This window comes from Anabrus simplex, chromosome 7, assembly GCF_040414725.1.
Source record: "Anabrus simplex isolate iqAnaSimp1 chromosome 7, ASM4041472v1, whole genome shotgun sequence".
Lineage (NCBI taxonomy): Eukaryota > Metazoa > Arthropoda > Insecta > Orthoptera > Tettigoniidae > Anabrus > Anabrus simplex.
Window position 1 is genome coordinate 227166960 of NC_090271.1, and position 26999 is coordinate 227193958.

A 26999-nucleotide genomic window follows, 5' to 3' on the forward strand; every position below is an offset into this window, starting at 1 on the left:
CCGCCTTATAGAAACCTTAGACGAACCGATTGGACGTCTTTTAGGGAGGACGTGAGGAGGGGACTGGAGGGAGGACCCTCAAATATAATTAAAAACAAAGAGGAGCTGGAGCTCAGTGTGAGTTTTCTCACACAGACACTGGTTACCTCTTATGAACTAAACTGCCCTATTGTTAAGGCAAAAAGAGTAACAGGAAGCTTCAAGTGGAATAGTTATCTTGAACACCTGAGGAGAAATACACGAAGGCTCTGGTATAAATACAGGGAACTTCAGGATCAAGAAAGCCTAGATTCTTACAAAGAATCACAAAGAAGGTACAAGTCAGAAGTCAAGAGGAAATCTTGGAGACAGTTTTGTGACTCCATTGAAAGTCAACATGAAGCGGCAAGGCTTCATAAAATTTTAACCTTGGATAGAAGGGCAAGGCTGGGCTCACTGGAGTCGCCTTCGGGTGGATACACATCCACAGAGAGGGAGACCCTGAACTTACTGCTTGATACCCACTTTCCAGGTTCGGTAGTCACGAATAGTGAGGTAGAATCGAGCGGATCCTTCAGACCCGATAAAAGTGGCTGGAAGGAAGCCGCAGAGATTGTTACCCCAAGAAGGGTTAAGTGGGCATTAGAATCCTTTGCCCCTTACAAAAGCCCAGGGGTGGATGGGATCTTCCCGGCACTTCTTCAGGAAGCGGGGGGGGGGTCCTTATACCATACCTGGTCAGAATCTTTAGAGCCTGTCTCACTATGGGGTACGTGTACTCCTTGTGGCATCAGGCGAAGGTGGTGTATATACCTAAACCCGGAAGGTCTTCATATACTAGACTTAAGGATTATAGACCCATTAGTCTAACGTCTTTTCTACTTGAGACCTTGGAAAGACTGGTGGATAGACATATCAGGGAGAAAGTATTAAGAGACTTTCCCCTGCATTCTCATCAACATGCATATCAACCAGGGAAGTCGGTTGAGACGGCACTACACCAGCTAGTTTCTAGGCTGGAGAGTGCCTTGGATCAGCAACAACTTGCTATGGTTGTATTCCTAGATATAGAAGGGGCCTTTAACTATACATCTTTGGGCTCCATAGAACGTAGTCTAGAGAGAAGAGGAGTGAGCAGTATGCTCATAAAATGGATTATGGCCTCACTGCAGGGCCGTCAAGTTCTGTTTACCCTCAACGCTGTAATGTTGAGAGCTAATATAGACAGGGGGTGTCCACAGGGAGGAGTATTATCACCAACATTATGGTGTCTGGTAGTGGATGAACTACTTACCAGGTTAAATGTTGGAGGAATATATGCCCAAGGCTATGCAGATGACATAAGCCTGATGGCGGTAGGAAATTTCCCCAGCACGGTTTCCGAGCTTGTACATAGCTCTCTACGTAGGGTGGAAAGATGGTGCCATGAGACAGACTTGTCGGTTAATCCCGATAAGACAGAGCTCGTGGTATTTACCAGGAGGAGGAGGCTAGACGGACTGTCAGAGCCTTTCCTATTTGGGAAAAAATTAGTTAAGACAACTTCAGTTAAGTACCTAGGGGTAATCCTTGAGGCAAGACTGAGTTGGAAGAAACATATAGATTATAAGGTGGATAAGGCTCGCAAGATTACGTGGGCCTGTCGCAGGGCAGTCTGGAAGACTTGGGGCCTAAGACCTAAGGTGGTCCAGTGGCTCTATATCTCTATTGTACAGCCCACGATCACCTATGCATCTTTAGTCTGGTGGCCAGGTTCGGAGAGTAAAACTGTGACCACCAAGTTAAACAGTGTCCAAAGACTTGCGTGTCTAGGAATAACAGGGGCACTGGATACTACACCATTATGTGCAATGGAGGCCATCCTAGGTTTTCCCCCCTTACATTTATATGTTAAGGTAATTGCGGGAACGAGTGCCTATCGCCTCTGGTCACTCGGAGGATGGTCCTTCAAAAACCCGAATAGAGGTCATGCCTCTATTCTTACAAGGCTTCACCAGACTTGCCCTATGACAATGATGATCAGAGATCTGATGAAGCCTAGCTTTAATTTGAATTATAAATTTACAGTGGTGATACCCACAAAGGAGGAGTAGGCCGCGGATGCTGGGGCCCATCTTAAGTCTGGGGGCTGTACATGGTATACAGATGGCTCGCGGACGGAGACGGGCACAGGCGCCAGGGTCTGGGGGCCTAAGATAAGGCTCTCCCTTCCTATGGGTAAATATGCTACTGTTTTCCAGGCTGAAGTATACGCAATACTAGCTTGTGCTGTATATATATGGAATATGCCTGGACACAGAAGACGCATCACTATTTGTAGTGATAGCCAGGCAGCGCTAAAAGCACTATGTGCAGTTAAAACATCAAAACTGGTATGGGAATGCCAAAGGATGTTAGATCAGCTGTGTGAATTTCGCTTAGTTACCTTATTATGGGTCCCTGGGCACACAGGTATCAGTGGAAATGAAGAAGCTGACAAACTAGCGAAACAAGGCTCAAAAGGTTCTTTCACAGGACCAGAGCCCTTCCTGGGAGTGTCACTCCGAAGCATGAGACTGGTAATATCCCAGTGGATAAACCAGTCTCACTTAGATATTTGGAAGAGGTTAACTATAGCAAGGCAGGCACGTGAACTTATCAAAGGGCCTAGCCAAAGTTATAAAAAGGTCCTAATGAATTTGAATAGGACCAGAATGAGAATGGTAGTTGGACTGTTAACAGGCCACACTACCTTACAGAGACACCTACACATCATGAAAATCACCCAGGATCCAATGTGTACAAGATGCGGTAAGGAGGAGGAGACCTCCGCGCATGTGCTATGTCAATGCGAGGCTCTTGCTAGCACTAGACATCGATACCTTGGCTCACATTTTGTGAGCCTGGAAGACATCAGGAATGCCAATATCCGGACACTGGTATCCTTTATAGGAGCACTAGGGCTGGACTAGCCAAACCCATTTAAGGGGCACAAAGGGTCTTCATAGACCTACGTGTGGAGCTCTGCGAAGACAGGGCTCACCCATTTCTTATCTATCTATCTATCTATCTATCTATCTATCTATAGTAGAAATTTGACTAGAATCAGTCACCAACTTATTTACTTTCAGTTGTATTTCTTCATTGTTACTGTTATTAGTTGTTAGGATATCATTAACAACTTTCTACTGATTATTTGTGCTGTTTAACTTATTGATATAATAATTATTTTCTAGATCTCTTTTCATTCTAGTAACCCTGTTACGTATGTCTTTATAGTCTTGTATTAACTGCTGTGAAATATAGCCACATCCCATACTAAATCTCATCTGTTGTCTTAATTTTATAATATAAAATATTTTTTTTTGTTTGATTAAATTTAACAGCTCTGAAGTAAACCATGGGCAAAAGGGTTTAACTTTCTTATTTAGATTAGGACTTTCATTTTTAACTAAAGCAGTACTTTCTTTAAAATATGTCATTAATTTATTTGTTATGATATCCGAGCTATCCTCTTCATTTATAGTTAATGGCGTTTGTGACATGTATTTTTCCATAGATGGGACATGGTATTTTGTAGGTTGCATTACATAATTTCTTTGTGTATTCATTTTGGGTGTAATATTAATATCCAAGATTAATAAATTGTGATCACTCAGATCATTTATTATGTTATATATTTTAAATTTGCAGGCTCTGTTTATGTAAAAATGATCTATAAGTGTACTAGTTGTCAATGAAATTCTAGTAGGAAAGACAGTGTTACATGAACTCTGATTATAACACCCACAGAAATTCTGAAGCTCAGTAGATATATGACTATGTTCTAATATATTTATATTAAAGTCACCAACAGTAATACAAAATGTTTTTCCACCTTTACTCCAAATATCTTCTAAACATTTTAGAAAATCTTTGGAAAATTTGGTATGAGGGTTATATACTGCTACTAAGTGAATGTCATTCACAAAACCCTTTATCTTGATTAATAATATACTATATGAAATGGCATTACTGTTAATAGATAATAATACAGTAGCTTTATACGGTTCCTTTATATAAATGGCAATTCCACCACCCCTATTATGTGATCTAGAGCAAAAGAGACCATCATATCCATTTAGATTTAAATATTTTTCTTCTTCAGGAGAAACCCATGTTTCAACAATTACAATGATTTCAGGATATTGTGCTTCCTGTATTGTATAAAGTAAATTACTCCATTTATTACGAATACTTTGGGAGTTGATGTATAGAATTCTAATTCCATCTTTGTTAGCAAGCTCCTGTAGTTCACTCAGTTGGAATTCAGAACCTTCCATAAAGAATAACGTGGATTATTCATGTACCTACAAGAAAATAGCCTACCTAAGTTCTAAAGGGAAGAGAGAGCTAAGACATCGTCTATGGTTTTGATATGTATAATGCTAGAAGTATCATTTCTCCTTACAAAAATTCTCCCTTCCCTAGACCACACATACTTGAAGCCTTTTGCTCTAAGGTCTTTAGCTCTCTTAAGAAGACCTTTAGATTTAGCTGTTAGGTGGTCATTAATGTAAATAGTATGGTTAGTGGCATTAATATTAAGTGCAGTGGATGAAAGTTGCCTAACATTTTTCTTTGCAACCGTAAGTTCATGCTTCTTCCATCTATTCACGAACTTAACCACAATAGGTCTAGGCAGAGATTTATTGGATGTTGGAATTCTATGAGCAATGTCAATGTCTGTTTTATTGATTACACAGCCAACTGCTGATCCAATATCCGTGCCTAATTTATATACATCTTCACTTTGTAGTTCTGGTATACCATGAATTTCCACGTTATTACGTCGTGAGTATTGATTATGTTGATCAATCTCGTCACAAGATTTAGATTTCATAGTTTCAAGTTCTAGTTGCAGTTCTTTTATTTTTGTATCTTTTTCATTTACTACCTTTCTAAGATCTTCAATAATCTTCGTATTGAAGTCGATGCTGTCCTTAAGCCTATCAATTACTTTATCGATTAGTCGCTCAAGGATACAATCGAAGAACGTAGAAGTACTCAGTATTTCACACGAACAGTTTATTCTAGATTGTCAAGTCCACTTTCAGCAACTCGGATGTTAGTTTCGTCCACTTCGAGACACTTTACCTGACCCTGGGTATCCATCATGCTGCTGTTCTTGTTCTTATTCTTTTGCTTTTGCTTATTCCGTGACATAACCTACAATTACACTACCACAAAGCGAGAATACGAAATTCTATAATTACACAGGTTAGCCAGCAGTACGTGATTTTTCCTTTCATTAGTCACTAGGAAATGTACATTACTATAACGTAGGAAAACTTCAAACTCCTTTAATTACCCGCCACAAACACTATTTTAAGAGACAAACATACATCACACAATATTAGCCGCCATCTTAACTGTTTTATTTAACTATAGAAAAGCTTTTATTACTTCCTTCTATTAAATACATATATCCATCTTTGACTGGAATGATTTTTAGCCAAACATGTTTCAGCTCATCTCTCAGCCATCTTCATTGAATAGGAGGAAGTAATAAAAGCTTTTCTATTGTAAAGTGTAAACCATCAATATGGAATGAAACTAATATCTTGTAATGCTTTAGATGATCCTTGAATCCCTCAGAGGGGGCTTGATGAAGCCTTGTGCCAGAGCAGAGTTCACCATATAGGAGTTGCCAAGGAAGACCGATTTCACTCATGCGACGGACGTGCCCTATCCATCTGAGACAGTGGCCTCAATGCTCATAACTAGAGCCCGGATTTCCATGCAAATGCATGTTTTTAAATAAGCTAGCTACACTTCTCAAACTTTGCAAATATTCCTTTTACGGCTTAACAATTCCAAATAACCGTTCTTTTTCCGTGCATGTTTGCATGTTTTGGCATTTTTCGGAGAAAATTCATGCATAATGCATATTTTGAAGATTTTGGATTTAATAGCGCATATTTGGACGTTTAATATTGCATAATATGAATTTTATTCTGACTTTGACGCATATATATATATTGTTAACTTGCATCATAGTGCATTTTCTGATAGTTTGCAGAATTTGGGACAATTTTTCACGTTGTAGGCTACAGTATGTCTATTACTGAGAGACGCAGAGAATGTATTCCTGGCATCCTATGTGACAACCATAGTCAGTAACCTACATACTGTACAGGTCCTACAGTATAATGCAATTAACCAAACACTTTCTTATCTGTTGGTTGAGTAAACAATGACGTAAGTCGGAAGGCCCCACGTCGAAATCTAATTCTTAGGAATAAGGTGTCCCAGTTTTACAGTTGTACATTGCTATAAATTGTGCATTAATCATTGACGGCTCATTTTTCGTCTGTTAGACGAACAAAAGAAACCTTGTATCGCACTTCTGTGGTGCTGCGTTACTGGGATAGCAGCTTACATTTCATTGAACCCTCTACCGTTGTTATCCTGGAATGTCCTACCCGGAACTCTCAATCGTCACATGTCTGTGTTATCGCAGCAAGCAATCGTTACCACTTATTGAGGACATTCAAATGTGTCTGCAATCATCGCATGGAGAAGCAGCTGCCACAGATGGAGATAAGCTGAACAAACTAATTCGTTCAAATCCTGATTTTGAATTCGTCAAGCTTATAGAAGACGTATTGTGGTGAAACTGCAAAAGACGTACAATTTGACCTCACTTTGTCCAAATGTCTTCACTGAATTATGCATCTATCACTTCTCGTGACGTAAAAAGATAATTTTCTGTGCTTAAGTGTGTGCTGAATGATAAACGGATGAGCTTAAATCAAGACAATTTGGAGAAATTAGGGCAGTTTTTGTTCATGTTTCAAAAGGAACTGAATTTTGATAGTGCATATTTTCCAGTTTATTGTGCATGTTTTGCCATACGATAGTGCTTGAATGCATGCATATTTTGAGATTTGATAGTGCATGGAAATCCGGGCTCTACTTATAACATATGACTTCTCAAGAACTGCAAGGATGCTGACACTGTCTTCCCATTTGATGTTCAAGATGGATCTAAATTTTTGCAGATGGAAGCGCTCTAGCTTTTTGATATCCTGATGGTAGTGTGTCCAAGTTCCACAACCATAAAGCACTGTTGATATGACAACAGCATGGTAAACCATGATCTTGGTATGCATTGTAAGTTCCTTATTCAGGAAGACACGGTGGTATAAACATCCATATGCTGAGCGGGCATTAAGTATCAAATAGTCGGAATTATGGTGCAAGTTGAAACCTAAGTAATTAATTTCTTTGGCTCAGGAACAACGGTGTGTAAAGATGAGAAAAAGCGAACATCTTGGTGGAAAGATGTAGTGAGAACAGCTTGTAAACATAAAAAGAAGGCTTATCAGAAATGGCGCCCAACAAGGGCCAAGGCAGACGGGGAATTGTACGTAGATGAAAGAAACAGAGTGGAACAAATAATTGTTGAATCTAATGGGAAGTTGTGGGAAGATTTTGGTAATAACCTGGAAAGGTTAGGTCAAGCAGCTGGGAAACCTTTCTGGACAGAAATAAAAAATCTTAGGAAGGAAGGGAAAAAGGAAATGAACAGTGTTTTGAGTAATTCAGGTGAACTTATAATAGATCCCAGGGAATCACTGGAGGTGGAGGGAATATTTTGAACATCTTCTCAACGTAAAAGGAAATCTTCCTGGTGGTGTTGCGAACAGTCAAGCTCATGGGGAGGAGGAAAATAATGTTGGTGAAATTACGCTTGAGAACGTGGAAAGGAAGTTAAATAAACACCATTGTCATAAAGCAGCAGGAATAGACGAAATTAGACCTGAAATGGTGAAGTATAGTGGGAAGGCAGGGATGAAATGGCTTCATAGAGTAGTAAGATTAGCATGGAGTATTGGTAAGGTACCTTCAGATTGGACAAAAGCAGTAATTGCACCTATCTATAAGCAAGGGAACAGGAAGGATTGCAACAACTATCGAGGTATCTCACTGATTAGTATACCAGGCAAGGTATTAACTGGCATCTTGGAAGGGAGGGTGCGATCAATAGTTGAGAGGAAGTTGGATGAAAACCAGTGTGGTTTCAGACCACAAAGAGGCTGTCAGGATCAGGTTTTCAGTATGCACCAGGTAACTGAAAAATGCTACGAGAGGAATAGGAAGTTGTGTTTATGCTTCGTAGAACTAGAGAAAGCATACGAGAGGATACCGAGGGAAAAGATGTTTGCCATACTGGGGGACTATGGAATTAAAGGTAGATTATTAAAAAATCAATCAACGGAATTTACGTTGACAATTGGGCTTCAGTGAGAATTGATGGTAGAATGAGTTCTTGGTTCAGGGTACTTACAGGGATTAGAAAATGCTGTAATTTTTCACCTTTGCTGTTTGTAGTTTACATGGACCATCTGCGATATGTGGACTTCAACAACGCCAACGAGGAGACAGTGTGATTGAGGTAGCCTAAGTGTAACTGATTAGCGAGGACTAAGAGAGACGTAGAAATAGATACTGTATAAGGACACCCTTATATAATTTAAGACCTAGAGTAAGGAATGTACAGGGTAGATATTGAAGGTTTTAGGGGGATAATTGTCGTAGGTACAACATCGTAACTGACGTAAAACCTTCAATTATTGTGTTTAATATATTTTAATTATAGTCTATTTGATGCTAAATTATCTTTTATTAAATGTTAAGTATGATTAATATACGATTTCCCTGTAAATATGTAGTATAGAATTGTATAACCTCAAATACGAATTGTTTAACCTCAAAATCCATATGGTCGAAAGCGGTAGAAAATTCCATAATGTTCGTGTGTTAGACTTATTGTACTATAATTTTGGTGTATATGAAGGGTTCTGGAAACTTACTGTAAGGTTTTATTATCCAGATACACGTAGAGACATTACGAATGTTGTAAATATTTCCATGTACATTTTTAAATAGGAAAGGAACGTTCGAGTACCCATTCGACTAGCTGGTCGATCGATGTTTCGAGTGTGTTGTCTTAGAGTGTTGTAAGAACTCTTCCAGAAGTTGATCATTCTAGATGGTTGATCGAATGGTATAAATATCAAGCTATCAGTCAGTGAAGTCAGTTCTCAGTTCTAAGTTCGCAGATCTTGGTTCTTGGGACTCAGGCAAGTGATGGACTGGGAGTGACTGTTGGGCTCCGAGGTGGAGTCTGAGTACTGGACTCAAGTGAGTGAGGCGGTGAATTCAAGTCTGAATATGTTATAGTGCGCGCGTCAGCGTTGTTGATATCTGTACTTGTCAGAATCGACTTCAGGGTACTCCGCTATTGAGTGTTGTATATAGTGTAATTTACTACTGTGTATAATTGTGTGTTGTGACGTACAGTGTAAATAAAGTAGTTTAGACAAGGAAGTGAAGGTGTTCTCGTGCGATATTTATTTACGTCAAATAAAATCGCATAGTAGAACGATATGCTTTACGTTCTCAATTTAAGTTGCATTTATAGTTTTAATGAGGAATTATTAATTCTTCCTTGAATTAAGATGGAATTGAAAGTGTTATTCTTATTGGGGTCTTATTAATTATTAATTTTCATTCTGGAAATTTAGCTGGACATTGGTTTTCAACTTACACACACTGCTTAACATTTCTGCTACAGTAAAACCTCTAAGACGTTTCTGCAGGGGACAAGGAAAAAGAACGTGTTAAGTAAGAAAACGTACTACTGAATATACAAATAAAAACTATCCAACAGGAGTATAGAAACACAAGATACGATTTTTTCAACATGAGGGCATTATATCTCGTGTATTCGCAGATACAGCGAAAACTCTTTCTACCATTTCTAAAGATGAAAGGAAAGTATTAAAAGGGGCACTGAAAGGTGTGAAAAACACCAGGCAACGAATATGAAAACATAATATATCAAATGTTAGTACAAGCTTTTTATTTTGGACCAGTACAGTATTAAACATTATTCTCTGGTCACACTCTTAGGCAATGAATTGGAGGTTACACCCGACCATGTACGACTGATAAAGCTTCAAACAACTCCAGTGATCGATTTGCAAATGACAACTTTATCATTGGTCCGTATTGAAACTGACTATTAGCAAAATTATCACAAAAATAATTTTTAATTTATTTATTATCACCACCAATTCAATACAAGTATAACATTATAGTAGTATAGAAACACTCAATACATGTACTGAATAGGTGGTGATAATAAATAAATTATTTTTGTGATAATTTTGCTTATTCCAGTGATCGAGTCGAAACTCGAAGGTGCGAGTTTCAACATTTGCGCCACCCCTGTGCTCTTAAAGATGCAGATGTCAGTCCACATTCTGATAGATTTTAATTTTGTTTTCATTAGTAAGGAATTTCACAACTTTCCATATCCATAACTAGGCAGACATAACCAGACAAATAAGCACCACACTAGTCAATTTAACTCAATTATGTTCCTAATCCAGACATAGAGTATAATGTAACAAATATTCGCTACCCATCACTGTACTACTCAATACAAAATAAATGTTTAACTTCCAAATGGAATGCGAAATACAAGCACAAATAGACTAGCTGTGTTATCAGCAATCTCCCAGCTAACCAGCAAGCAAAACTAAACATTCCTGAGGCTGGGGGCTTGTTTCCCGAAGGTTCAAGTTATACTGTGAAGTTCAGGAATTCAAGGCTTTTTCTCGTAATCACCGTAATCGTGCAACTATGGCAACGGCTCTCATTCGAGTTGGAAATCAAGTTTCTTTCACAAGGGATGACAAATAACAGTTTCAGGCTAGGAAAAATGTGACTGTACTAAGCGGTGATAGTGAAAATCCGTGAAGTATTTTTGCGTAGATTTAATATGATAAGAATCGGGGTTTCGAATTGACGACATACTAAGTGGGAAAATGTGCTAATGAGGAATGCACAAACGAGGCTTCACTGTATATTTAATCTAAATTTAATTTAAAAGATCGCTATTTAACCTTAAATAAATATTTATTTATTTATTTTAGTCGTCTAATGTCTGGCTCCATGGCTAAATGGTTAGCGTGCTGGCCTTTGGTCACAGGGGTTTCAGGTTCGATTCCCGGCAGGATTGGGAATTTGAACCACCATTGGTTAATTTCTCTGGCATGGGGGCTGGGTGTATGTGTCATCTTCATCATAACCCGCAGGTCACCTACGGGCGTCAAATCGAAAGACCTGCACCTGGCGAGCCAAATGTGTCCTTGGACACTTCCAGCACAAAAAAAAAAAAGCCATACACCATTTCATCTAATTATCTTAAACATTGCTACTCAATAAATATTTGCTTCATTCTACAAGGGTTTATTTATTTTGAACATTTGTTTTTCAATCTATATAATTTTGTGTCGCATAGTCATAGTGTATTCACACCCCTTTATCATTACTTCATGGGCTTCTTTCACAATTGTTTTCATGTATTTATCTAATGAGACTAAGATAGGTGTAAAGATTGTTGTTTATGTCATTCCGTGTTTTCTGTAGGGATTCTAATCCGTAGTGTTTGCCCGTTTCCTACCGTGTTTGCTATTATGTGTTGTTGTAACTTACCTTGATTCTGAATTCCGTCTCAATGTAAATCTGTTTTCAGTAGCTAAATTTATTAAATGGCACAGGCATCCTACAATTTTTAAAAATCCATTTCCCTTTTCAACAATCCTGCCACACCTATCTTTCACCCTACCACCACTGGGGCATTATCTGTATCAAGAGCAATGTCGTTTTTTAAGGAGATGATGTATTTTTTCAAGTTAGTGAGTAAAATATTTCAATGTTAAGGCCTGTTGCACCACCTTCTAAAACAAGCTCCTTCAAGACTACTCTGAATTTGTTTAAGTAGGTTGCAAAAAGTAACCACAATTTTTTAATTTTATTTTTTAAGGCAAGCAATAACCTCTTTTTCTTCATTGGACATTTCAGCAAGGATGGCCAGGTTTTAATTCTAGCAGAGCCATATTTCATGGCAATTTTTCAGTCTAGGAACATTTTTCCAAATAAAGGACTGGCGTGATGAGAACAATTAACAGGGAGGTTATGTTTAATAATAAATGACGTGAACAATACTACTTCTGCACATGTTATACTGTCAGTGTCTACCTCTTTACACTTGAAATCAAGTTTCTTGTTTTTTTTTTTTTTTTTTTTTTCAACACATTGGTTTCTTTGCGAACACGTTTTGAAGTATCGGCCTTAACCATGCAAGATACTGAAATCACACTTGCAAACACAACAGAATTCAAATGTTGAGCCTCTTTTTGACTCTGTTACAGAAAGTTGTCTTTGCATTCACTTTTAAAAGTCATGTCATATTTCTTAGCCATATTACTGAGGAACTGACAACATCACTGAGGCCAAAGATCACAATAGCTGACCGGCTTATTAATGCAAACACCATCTAAGTTATACACAAACCATATAATTTTATATGCGAAACAGATGATACAATATTCCAAGGCCTAAAACTACCTCTTGCACACAGGCTATCAAGAACAACTTCCAACACCACTCACTAAACTAACCATTGACAATTTCAAAGGTGTTGGATACCAACTAAGCAGGGCATGGGAGATAGTAGATACACTGTTATGGAAATGATTGATATGATGCACAACTGCAATATCAAAACACACTTCAAAACACGTAAAATCTATTTCTAATTTATCTGTTCAATGGACGACCGAAGTTTTGTCATCTCACACTTTTAGTCCAAAATTATGCACAGGATTGTTGAAGAATCAGGAGAATTAATACATTAAACCACTAAGCAGGAGGGCAGGAGAAATGGTGTAAAATCGGGAATCTCCCACCTAAATCAGGAGAGTTGGCAGGTATGTATGCTGGTACTTTCTGTTCCTTGTGTTTCCCATGATTAATGTACTATGTAGAGTTGTAGAAAATGAGTCCTAAGATGGAAATTAAGTGTTTCTGGACCCATATCCATATAACATATTTTCTTTATGTGAGGAATGTGTCCTGAATGTTCGGTTGAACCTTATTGTTACACTCTATATACATTCTTATCCTTTATTAGAAATACAACACAAAGTAAAACGTGAGACTTACCAGAGAATATCTTCATTTTGAACTAGCATGAGAGTTCCATCAAGAGTAGCCACTGCATATCTCATTGTACTGCCTTCCTTAGCATTATCTGGAGGCCGAACGTCTCCGACTATTTCAGTTGAAACATTGGGATTGCGCATGTGACTTAATGATAATGGATGGTAATCAATGGATGTAGAAGTCAGTTCTTCACTGGAATTGACAAAAAGAAAAAAAGTTTATTACCAATAATCAGGGACCTGCAATATTAACATAAAAAATAATATTTAACGCATTTTTTAAAATATACTTTTTTCCATTTTCATATTAGTTTCAAAATACAATGAGAAATATACTAAATGAACCACCCACTTGCCACTTTTATGTTTACTAACTGATAACTGTGGGTTATACAACATTGGCATGTACTTTTGTAACATATCTTCCTAACTCTAAATTATGTCATAGCCTGATTAGGGTTCACTAATGTTAGAAACAGACGAGTGGCTGTGAAGTATGATCTTTTGTTTAGATAAACACCCTCTCTTGGCATATTCCTGAAGCTATATTGCAAAAAGTCATAGAAGAGGATGGGAGTGTGGTATTTTGATCTGCTATTATGATAAAACAAATAAAAACTCTTAAATATTTCGTATATGGAAATGAAATACCAGTTTTTGGTGGAATTCAGTACAGGAAAATGTGACCACTTCTTCTTTTTTAATAGATCGGAACAGAATTATCTTATAACACTGCAGATGAGTATAAGGTTAAATTCTTTCATTTAAATTAGCAAATGCATGAAAACTCTGCAAAATCTAAATTGTTTTTTAATAAAGGGATGTCCTTTTTTTTTCTTTTTTTTTTGCATTATCTTAATGTTTGAAGGAAAAGTGTGGGAATCAACATCTATATCAGATCCCTGGTTGTCAGATGCTGTTGATCAAATATGTCAACGGTCCCTCTTTACATTCATGACGTTAGTACATGAAGTAACATTGTGTTATTTCAGAATTATACTACACACCACGTAAGAGTGTACACTACGCGTACAACCTTACTCTTTCTTCCTTATTAATACTGAAAGTGATTTATAGTTATGTTCTAACTGTTGGGTATGATTCAGTGTCTCTAACCACACAGTTTAGAGACCCTACTCGCCGATACGACATCTTATAGTTACCATTTATTTCGCATTTTGACACTAAGTAGTCATAATTTTGTCGTGACTTGTGATATGTACTGCCACTGCCATACTGTGAAAAATCACTCTTATTACATTTGTGAGAATAAGTAATGCATATTTTCTTTTTCTGTAGAATTGTAAATCAATATGGATAATACCAGGTAAGCAGAATTGTGGCAGGTTTGAATAATGCATTTAATAATGTAGTTGGTGTGAAATGACGAACGCACAAATTTATTAATAACGGCCTTATTTCGTCCAGTTCATAGGTAGAATTTAACTATGTCTAAGAAGCAAAGAAAATCTGGAAGAACTTCTCCAAAAAAAAAAAAAAAAGGGAACCAATGTCATCTCTTTTACAAAGCTCGTCGTCCTCGGCCTTTCTTCCCCATGATTTTTCCTTTCAGCAGATTGGTAAGAAAGGTATTGTGTCGCAAGATGTGGCCAGTAAATTTAGATCTTCTTGCTTGTATCGTTAACATCAGTTCTCTCTTCCCTTGAATTTCTTCTACTGTAGAATGCTTTTGTTTGTTCTCTTTTCAATCCATTTAATCCTTAGCAACTGTCTCCAGACCCACATCTCAAACGCTTCCAGTCATTTCCAATCCTGATCTCTGACTGTTCAAGATTCACAGCCATACAATAGCACACTCCATACAAAAGAAATCACAAATTTCTTCCTAATTCAAAAATCTAAATTTGCACTGATTAAAAGATTTCTGTTATTACCAAACGCCTATTTGGCAAGTGCTATTCACTTTTCGATCACTTTGCTGCACCTGTTGTCATTGGTGATCAGGCTTCCTAGATAGGGGAAACTGGTGACTTGTACCACTATCTTGTCAGTAAGCTTGATGTTGGTATGAATTCGTTCAAAATGTTTACTCTTCAGAAGGCTATCATAAATATCTACGAAGAATTGAAAAAGGAAGACATAGCAAACCTAGACATATATTGTAGTGATATGGCAATTATAACAAGAGTTACAACATTGTCAGAGGTAAGAATGCAATTTCATCTTCTTTCTATGGTAAGTTTCTGACATAATGAGAATCAGTTGAAAAGGAAGGAAATTTTGCTATCAAATTAACATAATCTAACCTTGTACCACCTGCAGACTTAGCCTTTGCGTATTCTTATTGACTTACAGCATATGCATATGTAATATATACACTGACTGACAGAGCAAATGCAACACCAAGAAGGAGTGGTCAGAACTTTATGCCAATTGCAGGGTAGACTGACGTCACTGAGGTATGCTCATGATGTGAAATGCGCCGCTGTGCTGCGCATGTAGCGAACGATAAATGGGACACGGCGTTGGCGAATGGCCCACTTCGTACCGTGATTTCTCAGCCGACAGTCATTGTAGAACGTGTTGTCGTGTGCCACAGGACACGTGTATAGCTAAGAATGCCAGGCCGCCGTCAACGGAGGCATTTCCAGCAGACAGACGACTTTACGACGGATATGGTGATCGGGCTGAGAAGGGCAGGTTGGTCGCTTCGTCAAATCGCAGCCGATACCCATAGGGATGTGTCCACGGTGCAGCGCCTGTGGCGAAGATGGTTGGCGCAGGGACATGTGGCACGTGCAAGGGGTCCAGGTGCAGCCCGAGTGACGTCAGCATGCGAGGATCGGCGCATCCGCCGCCAAGCGGTGGCAGCCCCGCACGCCACGTCAACTGCCATTCTTCAGCATGTGCAAGACACCCTGGCTGTTCCAATATCGACCAGAACAATTTCCCGTCGATTGGTTGAAGGAGGCCTGCACTCCCGGCGTCCGCTCAGAAGACTACCATTGACTCCACAGCATAGACGTGCACGCCTGGCATGGTGCCGGGCTAGAGCGACTTGGATGAGGGAATGGCGGAACGTCGTGTTCTCCGATGAGTCACGCTTCTGTTCTGTCAGTGATAGTCACCGCAGACGAGTGTGGCGTCGGCGTGGAGAAAGGTCAAATCCGGCAGTAACTGTGGAGCGCCCTACCGCTAGACAACGCGTCATCATGGTTTGGGGCGCTATTGCGTACGATTCCACGTCACCTCTAGTGCGTATTCAAGGCACGTTAAATGCCCACCGCTACGAGCAGCATGTGCTGCGGCCGGTAGCACTCCCGTACCTTCAGGGACTGCCCAATGCTCTGTTTCAGCAGGATAATGCCCGCCCACACACTGCTCGCATCTCCCAACAGGCTCTACGAGGTGTAGAGATGCTTCCGTGGCCAGCGTACTCTCCGGATCTCTCACCAATCGAACACGTGTGGGATCTCATTGGACGCCGTTTGCAAACTCTGCCCCAGCCTCGTACGGACGACAAACTGTGGCAAATGGTTGACAGAGAATGGAGAACCATCCCTCAGGACACCATCCGCACTCTTATTGACTCTGTACCTCGACGTGTTTCTGCGTGCATCGCCGCTCGCGGTGGTCCTACATCCTACTGAGTTGATGCCGTGCGCATTGTGTAACCTGCATATCGGTTTGAAATAAACATCAATTATTCGTCCGTGCCGTCTCTGTTTTTTCCCCAACTTTCATCCCTTTCGAACCACTCCTCCTTGGTGTTGCATTGTCACTGTCAGTCAGTGTATATATTCGCTTGTGTGTATTATTAATACAGCATGGTTTCACTTCAGTCCAAAGAATAACAAATTTAAGAGGTCACCCATACACTCCTAGAATAAACCACAGAAATATGGACATGATATTGAAAGAGTGGTTCATCAACCTATTTCTAAGGGAGGATGACTAGTTACTGTTCATGCTGGAATGAAAAGGGGCTTTGTACCTGGTATGTTTTTACTTCATTTTCCTGTTATTCTGAACTAAATTTACTGGCACAATTATTTGCTGGGTTCTATCAGTGGTTCTTGAATTTGCCTTCTCCGCTGTTAAGGGGTCTCTTGATAATTCTGAAGACCTGTAGGTATTCCAAAAAAAACCACAGCACATAACGCCCTTGAAAGGGCTTTGGCCTGCCCAGCGACCGCTGCTCAGCCCAAAGGCCTGCAGATTACAAGGGGCCGTGTGGTCAGCACGACGCATCCTCTCTGCCGTTATTCTGGGCTTTCAAGACCGGGGCCGCCATCTCACCATCAGATAGTTCCTCAATTCTAATCACGTAAGCTGAGTGGACCTTGAACCAGCCCTCAGGTCGAGAGAAAAATCCCTGACCTGGCCGAGAATTGAACCCAGGGCCTCCGGGCGAGAGGCAGGCACGCTACCCCCTACACCACGGGGCCGGCCTGTAGGTATTCACTTTAGGCTAAAGATTAACTTTAGAGAGGTACTTCACTTAAAACTTCTCCAGTGTATTTTCATGTAATATTACTGTATACTGGTATCAGCAAATTACTTGTAAACTTAGGCCTATTTATTAGGTTTGTTCTGTATTCGACAATCTCCACCTGACTGCTGGCTGTCAGACAGCAACTTAATATCCGTGAAGAAGGTGCTTTCATATTTTTATGGAATACATTTTTAGAACAAATAACTTCATGCTAAAACTCAAAATTCTTGCAGGTGCTGATTTAATATTTACAACAAATTTGAAGAGAAATCAGGACCAGAGTCCTGCAGAGAGGCCCAGCCCATGAGCTGCTTCAGCAGTAAACTGCAATGGGCTTTGAAAGGCTCGAACAAATGAAGCCCGTGACATCATCCCACGGGCCGGTCTGGGCCAGCGCTCTGTCATTCGTACGCGGTAAGCCAAGGACAGCGCTGTGGTAGTTCTATGGGCTGACTGCTTCAATGTGTACAGTGTTCTGCGTGTCAGCGGAGTGCATTTCATTTCGGTTGAGTGGAGCCGATCAAATTTGCTGTGGTTTTCAGTTTGACTTCTCCGTCTATCCTGTTATCAGAAACGAATGTGGACTGTAGTTCGAAAAGGAAAGAAACCGTGGCAAAAATCGTTAATTATAAAAAGAAGCAACAAACAAACAAACTAAAAACCACACTATACAGGACTTCTGAACCGGATCCTAAATTTAAGTCATATTTGGTTGGTATTCAAGCCTGCATTTGACGGTGATGGTAAAGACGTTAATTTTGTGTGCTGTACGATCTGCGGTGAACTTTATGTACACACTAGCAGTTACCCGCGGCTTCTCGCGTGTATTTCATAATTTTATAAAAGTAATCGTTCCTCGGTACTGTACTAAGACATTATCTGAAAATCGCTGAAGTATAAAACCTCACTGAAAAATTGAATTTCATTTAGCCCAGAAACTCTGTAAACCAAGTTTGTGGTATTGCCTTTCGGGGCTGAGATGACCATGTGACATAGAACTGTACACGTGAGAACGTCTTCTCTCAAGTAAAACAAAAAATTCTTTATTTTTAAAGGATATTACAAATACGTATTTCCACATCTGTAACATCTTCAGGTTTTGAGATATAAGTATCCGCATAAAAAGAATTCAACCCCTTTATCAGTCCTTCCTCCACCCCCACCTACGTTGATTTTCCGAAAACAAAAAAGAGACATGTCTCTTTATTTTTAAAAGAGATTATAAATACCACTTCACGTCTGTAACATGTTAAGTTTGAGATATATTGTAGATATGCTCAGCGATTATGTGTAAAAATTTTGGTTGGCAGCTGTGCCCAAATGTACACGTATAATCACGCTGCTGTAGAACCCTGGAGCTGGCGTTGCCATGGTTATGGCAGTTCATTTCCTTATCCGATTCCGAGAGCAGGGATAGTGTGGTGCCAATATCTCCATAACGGTCGGCTATAGGGCCTTAAAACATGGTTTTCGGGCCCATAGGGCTTACCGAAATTTGTTCTTTGGGTCAAGCGGCTTAAAACGAGCTTAGTCTCGTACTTGGACAACAAATTCGATATTTCACCTATATTAGCCTATTATTTTTATATCTCCCCCGTCGCCCCCACCTCGAATTGTTTTGAAAATAAAATACAGCCCATGTCCCTCACGGATAATGTATACTTACATTAGTAAAAGGATTTTTAGAATCGGTCCAATAGTTTCTGAGATTACCCTCCAGATATACACAAACTAACTATTATATTAGTGTAGATCAAAGGAGTCGGACTGATTTTGTCTTTTTATGATTAGATAAAACTTACGATGAACGAGGTATGCTTGAATGACGAGCATTCTAATGTTTCCGTGTCATCAGACTCCAAGTCCGGCTCCATGGCTAAATGGTTAGCGTGCTGGCCTTTGATCACAGGGGTTCCAGGTTCGATTCCCGGCAGGATCGGGAATGTTAACCTTACTTGGTTAATTTCGCTGGCACGGGGGCTGGGTGTATGTGTCGTCTCCATCATCATTTCATCCTCATCACGACACGCAGGTTGCCTATGGGAGTCAAATCAAAAGACCTGCATCTGGCGAGCCGAACATGTCCTCGGACACTCCCGGTATTAACAGCCATACGCCATTTTATCAGACTCCACGACTATGCCACAACCCGCCAAGTAATGAAATTTTCTTCGTCGACTGACGTTCATGATGCTCCTATTCCAACAGATGAGCTGGAAAGATATTTAAAGCAAAATTGTGGAATGGAAAAAGACATAGCGTCCAATTGGAAAACAAATGGACAAAACTATCCAAAATTTCACCAGATCGCTAAGAAAATAATATGTATGAAAGCATCAAGTTCAGCTTCAGAGAGAAATTTCAGTTCAGCGGGCTTCATTCTCAACGCACGGCGGTCTCTTCTACAACCAGACAATGCTGATGCTCTTCTTTTCATTCACAGTAATTCCATTCCACCACATTAACAATGGCCAATAAACTACACACACTAAGTAAAAGCTATGTTCAGGTTTGTTTTTGTTGTTGGCATATTGCACGTCATTTCTGTTTATATGTTATTTTGAGATAAACGCGAATGAAGTTCTATGAATATGCTTCGTGTTATTTAGATTCATTTTCAGTTAACTTGATGTCAATTGCTAACGAATATTAGTTAATATTAAAGTTTCTGTTTGTTTTCAATTATTATTATTATTATTATTATTATTATTACAGTGCAGGAGAAATCTCTACCGTTTAATTTCAAAATGTGATTAGCCTACTTTAAAATATGTTATTAGCATACAGGAATTTGTAGAGGAATGATCCGAATAGCAGTGTGACGTGAACATTTCGTTGTGCACGACGCACATGTTATTGAGGAGAAGTACTCAAGGTTATTCTACTGAGCCCGCCCAGTGCGGTGGACTGCGGTGAGCTGTATGAGACCAGTGTTGTGGGCCAGTACGCTGCAGCGTAAGAAGAGAACGGCACTGCACGGGCTGGGCTGCCGGAGCCCGTGGGTTTGAAGTGCTGCGCGGTGGGCCTGGCTGCAGGACTCTGATCAGGACTACCATGCTGCTATTAATCATGAAAAATTTCAGATGTACCGGTATGTGGAAACCCTATTAAAAAAATTAGAGGACTTTGTGTCATTGTGATGGATGGATAAAGCATCATTGTAAACTTGTGGAGCATCAACCAACAACTAAACGGAGGAAGAATTAATTTGTGGTAATTCTAATAGCTGGAATATTTTCTTCTGCTGAATGATATTTAACGATGCTACAGAATTTAATTTGAATTTTTCCTCTACTTTATAGCCATGATGGAGGCAAAATGGAGTGTGCCCACCAGAAAAAGCAACAAAAGATGAGCTTCAAAAGCTGTGTCATATGAATCAAAATCACCTACAGAGGTATAGCAGCATCTAAACATGAGTTTGGCTAATGTTGTTTATTTACATGGATGCATAACAACATTCCGTTATTTAAAAAAAAAAAATGTTGTTGATGAGATGCTGAGCAATGAAGGTCATACAGTACTGTCCTACAACTTCCTCCATAATCACTCATTTTTCAATGCTCACGAATTAGTATGGTACCGGGCGAGTTGGCCATGCAGTTAGGGATGCACAGAGCTTGCATCTGGGAAACAGTGGGTTTGAACCCCACTGTCGGCAGCCCTGAAGGTGGTTTTCTGTGGTTTCCCATTTTCAGACCAGGCAAATGCTGGGGTTGTACCTTGATTAAGACCACGGTCACTTCCTTCTCATTCCTAGGCCTTTCCTATCCCGTCGTCACCATGAGACCTATCTCTGTGTACCAAAAATCTGTAGCCACTGCGAAACAGTACAGGCACAAACACTCCCTCTCCCATGAGATTTCCAGGCTATTAAACCTATTTACCATGAACTACTTGACTCTAAGTTCTTACATGGCAAGACACAAAATCCTAACAAGAGTTCCAAAAATATATTCCAAAAAACTGTTTTTGTTGGCTATCATGCTCTAAAAATTGTATAGATGGATGCTGTCATTGTTTCCGTGATGGGACATCCAATATGGTTAAGGTAATGGGAACGGCTAGGATTAACAGTGGTTCAAATATAAAGACAGGATTACTCACCTTGGACAGACAGCAAGTATTAGGAGCTGAAATTCATGCCAAGAGACATGTAAGGATGCCACCGTGAAGAAAAGTAGTGAAAAAATGAAATAGAAGACTAGGAAAGTAAGGAATATGATGAATATAGAGCTGAGAAATTTTTAAGCTGCAAAGGGTGAGTTTTAATATATTGAAAAGTTTGCCTTGTATTTTACTATTGGTGCAACATAAAGCAAATCGTAAAAAAACATATATATAAAATAGTATGGTCTGTGGCAAAAGAGCATTATAACAAAACAGTCGACAAGAATCTCTTGATCAAGTAGGCCAAGGTGGTGGTGGTGATTTTTGTTTTAAGAGGAAGTACAACTAGGTAATCATCCTCTCTGAACAAATTTAGTGGAAAAGAAATATAAAATAAAACAAAATTATTTATTCAACGAAGGAATTTAGAAACGAAGTACAAAATAAAATAACAAAGTATTGTATTAAGCCAAAAAGTTCACTAACACATCAAAAGGGAACGTGAGTTCCCTGAGTAACAGAACATTTGCAATTTACATACCTTTGAGTAATCTACTATCGCACATAAAGTGGATGACGAGATCAGCAGTAATTGCGTCATCGGCTAATATGCGTTTGATTATTTCCTGTAGGCCGAGGCTCTGTCTTAGGCCAGAGAGATCAGCGAACTCTGTGAGGATGTGGGCCACGGTGAAATCGGCACCACAAGAACACATTGGGGGGTCTTACCTCTGTAGGAGATAAGCGTGCGCAGATCGTCTGTGACCTATCCTCAGCCGACATAATACTACGGTTTCTCTCCGGGAAGGCCGGAAAGAGGACCGCCACACGGTAGTTGTCTTCTTAATTGCTCTCAGCTTGTTGGGAGTTCGGATAGGTAGCCACTTCGATTCCCAGGACGCCAAGATGGTTCGACATCATCATCATCATCATCATCATCATCATCAGTCGCATTACTCATTACTGAGTGTCGTGACCCCATTGTTTTGTCTCCAGAGAGTTACATGCTTCACAAAGTGTCGCCATCCAACTAGATCTTCAACTTTCCTTACGACGCTCTGAAGAGGTAGGCCAGTTATTTTCCTAGCCTGGTCTAGCCACCTGCTTGCTGTCCTTCCACGTGGATACACTGAAAAAGTCTGAGGTATCACCATCCACCCTTACGGTCGCCAAGTTACTATCATAATAGACTTTTCCAGGTTGTCTCCATCCCTCCTTAAGATATGACCCAGGAACTGAAGTATTCTTTCACTAACACGTGTAGATAACGTTTCACTATCTTCAGCTCTTAATAATGGACTCATTTGTTCTCCTTTTGGTCCAAGCTACACGTAGCATTCTACACCAATATCACATCTCCAAGGCATCGATGTGGTCTTTGTCCTTAGCCTTGATGGTCCATGTCTCACAACCATAAAAGAATATGGAAAACCCTTCGTGATATTGGATATTGCTCTGTTCTGCCAGATCTTAGTTTGTTTACTCATGGCTCCATGTCCAAGGATAATACGCCTCTTTATCTCTTTCTCGCAATTTCTTGTGTTGCTTACACAGGACCCAAGGTATTCAAGGTCATTAACCAACTCCAGTCCCTTTAATCGACCTTTGAGGTGCACTTGATTTGCACGATCAATGATCATGAGTTTGGTCTTCTTCAAACTGATTTCTAATCCATAAATGAGACTTGCATCCTTTAATCTTGCAAGTAAATCTGCAAGCTCATCTTCACTACTGGCAATTACTGTGTTGTCATCAGCAAAATGCAAGTTGATTTTTTGTCCAGTAATTGACCATCAAGCACTCTCCTCATAATGTGCTCGGCATAGATATTGTACAGGTGGGGAGACAATACACAGCCTTGTCTTACGCCTTTGGATACACTGAAAAAGTCTGAGGTATCACCATGCACCCTTACGGTCGCCAAGTTACTGTCATAAAGGCATTTCAGCAGAGATATGAAATGTGCTGGAACACCAAATTCATTTAATACTTTATATAGCTTGTTCCACTCAACACAGTCAAAAGCCTTTTTTGTAATCTACAAAGCAGATAAAAACAGGAACACAAAACTCACAACATTTTTCAATGATTTGCCTCATGTTCAGAATTTGCTCTTGCGTACCTTTATCTTCCACAAAAACCTGCTTGTTCCAGGGATATCTGAGGTTGTAAGAAAGACTTCCAAGTGTTCATTCAGTATATCTAGTAGGACTTTGCTTGCATGGGATACAAGTGCTATAGTTCGGTAGTTAGAACATGGACCCTTTCTTGTCCAGGGGAATTAAGATACAAGTTGTCCAGTCTTTTGGCCACTCCCCTGTTCTCCAAACCTTGTTGCATAATGAGTGCAATACGTGGATGCCTTACTCTCCCATCTCTTTAAGCATTTCTCCTGAAACACCATCGATACCTGGGGATTTGTTTCCTTCAAATGTTTAATTGCATTATTTTTTCACTGAACAAAATATCAGGTTACGATTGAGGTTGTATCATTATTTCATGATTTAATATGTTCGACGTAGCTGAGAACAAAAATCTTTAGCAGGTACATCGATAGGTCTTTGAGGTAAAAGTACCACTTCCTTTGCAGCTTTATCCGCAAGTTCATTTCCCGCAATCCCAATGTGGCTTGAAGCCACGCGAAAGTTATTCTGGTGCCAGCATCACTTAACCTGGCTAGAAGGTCATGAACCTGCTGCACCAGTGGGTGTTGCGGGAAACAGGTTTCAATTGACTGTAGAGAACTTAACGAGTCGGTACATACGACAAAATTGTTTCTTTTGTCACCCAGTGCAAACTGCAGAGCTTTTAAGATGGCGTAAAGCTCCGCAGTATACATGCTACATACACTTGGAAGTGCGATCTCCAGGCTTACATCATCAGAGACAAAAGATCAACCAATATTTTCTCCGATTTTAGAACCATTCGTGAAGATATGTCTTTTGGCTGGATACTGGTGAACGAAGTTCTGGAAATACCTCCGATAAGCGGAGGAATCCGTGTTCACCTTGGATCCACGGAGTAGATCTAGACGTATATCTGGTCATGGAGCTAACCACGGAGGTACCTCGCTAAACGTCTGTTCAAGACAACCACTGATATCTTTAGCAGATACATGCAACACAAAGGTGGTAAGGGGATCTCAAAAGGAAGACCAAAGATCACCAAGGAAATACGGTGGTGCGAAGATGAAGTCCAAAAGGCACTCAGGCAGAAAAAGGAGTGGAAGTCTGGGAACAACCTGGATGGGCTACGCCTGAGGTAAGGTACAAGGCTGCTAAGAAACTTGCGACGGCAGTAGTTACAGGAGTTAAAGAAGAAGCAGTGCAAGGCTTCTATGAAGATCTAGAGATGGCAGAGGATGTGTGTAAACATATAACCAAACTACTGATATTTTCAAGAATCATAACCAACAAATAGCTTTTAAAATTAATATCAATTTTTCCAATTTCTTTAATACACGTACTATCTATCAAACTAATAAATTTGCTCAATTGGGTGTCTACAAACTACAATGTAATGGCTGTGAAGGTACATATATAGGACAAATAGGATGTAATTTTTCAATAAGATACATGGAAAATGTCAATGCTTCAAGATACAATAGTTTCTCTGCCATGGTACAACACACGACAGACTTAAAACAAGATTTTACATCAATTGACCAAGATTTAAGTATATTGAAAGTGGATAAGAAGGGTACCATGCTCAACATATTGGAGAACTGTTATATTCATTTAGAAAAGTACTTCAACCCTAATCATAATATTAATGAAATCAATGAGAAACTTAATATTCTATCTGATATCATTATTCCTAGGGCCTCCTTGGCTCAGACGGCAGCGCGTTGGCCTCTCACCGCTTGATACCGTGGTTCAAATCCCGGTCGCTCCATGTGAGATTTGTGCTGGACAAAGCTGAGGCGGGACAGGTTTTTCTCCGGGTACTCCGGTTTACCCTGTCATCTTTCATTCCAGCAACACTCTCCATTCTCATTTCATGGCATCTATCATTCATTAATAAATCACTTTGGGAGTGGCTACCCCATCGTACTAACAGCCTACATCTGCTTCATTCATTACATCCCTGACCCGGTCAATGACTGGAAAACAGGTTGTAGGTTTTCATTTTCATTTTCATCATTATTCCTATATATGCAAAGTATGAACGGAAAAAAAGATACGTTAAGTCCACAACTCAGTTCATCCCTACCTACCCGCCCCTCCTCACACATCCCTCCTCCAACCCCTGCCAACATAAGCTATACTCCTGCTCCCTAACAGTTAGTCTGGTGTTGGTGTCCATGCCAAGTGCACACAATTTTATGAGGAACATAGGGGTGAGTCTCATATAGCTGTATATTAATATCAATCTTCTAGCCTCCCTTCCTTTTCTCAATAATAATCACTTCAGATATTTTCTTTTCAGACATTCACTTCAAACCAAATTAACAATAGATCATTACATCTGATGAAAAAGAATACTTATTCAAGTTGTGAATGTTCCCCTTCCAGCTACATATAAACCATTACTCAAGTTACTATTCAAAAAGACATACTTTATAAATCAAATGGCTCAGCTATACAGATAAGGTACACCAAATCCCAGATCGACTCAAGAACATTTGATTACTATAAGAACGACGACATGGTTCAACACCAACTGCAGCAGTTTTGATGTGTCATTTTGATTTCAATTTTAAATGTGTAGTAAGTCTTCATCAATGTTTTAGATTTAGATTTTAAATTAAGACATACCAAATTATATTCTTTATTATTGGTTGTATGTAAATATGTTTCCAATTATATCATGGCTGAAGATGACCCAATGTATGTAGGGTCGAAACTAGTACCAATGATATAGGGCACTATATTAAACTAATGGTATTTGAATAGGTGGACAATAGTGATCAATTGTCAATAGGGACCATAATGAAATTCATAACTTATGAGAAAAGAGTAGCGTTACAAAAATGTTGCAAAGTTTGGGCTAGGAAGACTTGGGAGAAAGGAGATGAGCTGCTCGACTAAGTGGTATGTTAAGAATTAATATTGATGAAGTTCATAAATTGCACTAAGGGGTATGTTCCGAGCTGTCAGTGGAGAGATGGCTGGAATGACATTAGTAGATGAATAAGTTTGAGTGGTGTCTTTAAAAGTAGGAAAGATCACAATATGAAGATAAAGTTGGAATTCAGGAGGACAAATTGAGGCAAATATTCGTTTACAGGAAGGGGAGAGGAATTCGAATAACTTACCAAGGGAGATGATGTTCAATAAATTTCCAATTTCTTTGCAACCATTTAAGAAAAGGCTAGGAAAACAACAGATAGGCTATCTGCCACCTGGGTGACTGGTCTAAATGCAAATCAGTAGTGATTGATTGAAAAATATTAATTAAAGTCAAATTAAAAT

General features: G+C 39.5%; 1 protein-coding gene across 1 annotated transcript in view; it reads right to left on the reverse strand.

Moving 5' to 3' along the window:
* LOC136877490 (KICSTOR complex protein ITFG2) overlaps positions 1-26999 on the reverse strand; it is a 126709-nt gene that overhangs the window by 72274 nt on the left and 27436 nt on the right. The window contains exon 3 of the mRNA XM_067151584.2: positions 13021-13212. Coding sequence (XP_067007685.2) covers positions 13021-13212 — 192 coding nt within the window. The remainder of the gene's footprint in view (positions 1-13020; positions 13213-26999) is intronic.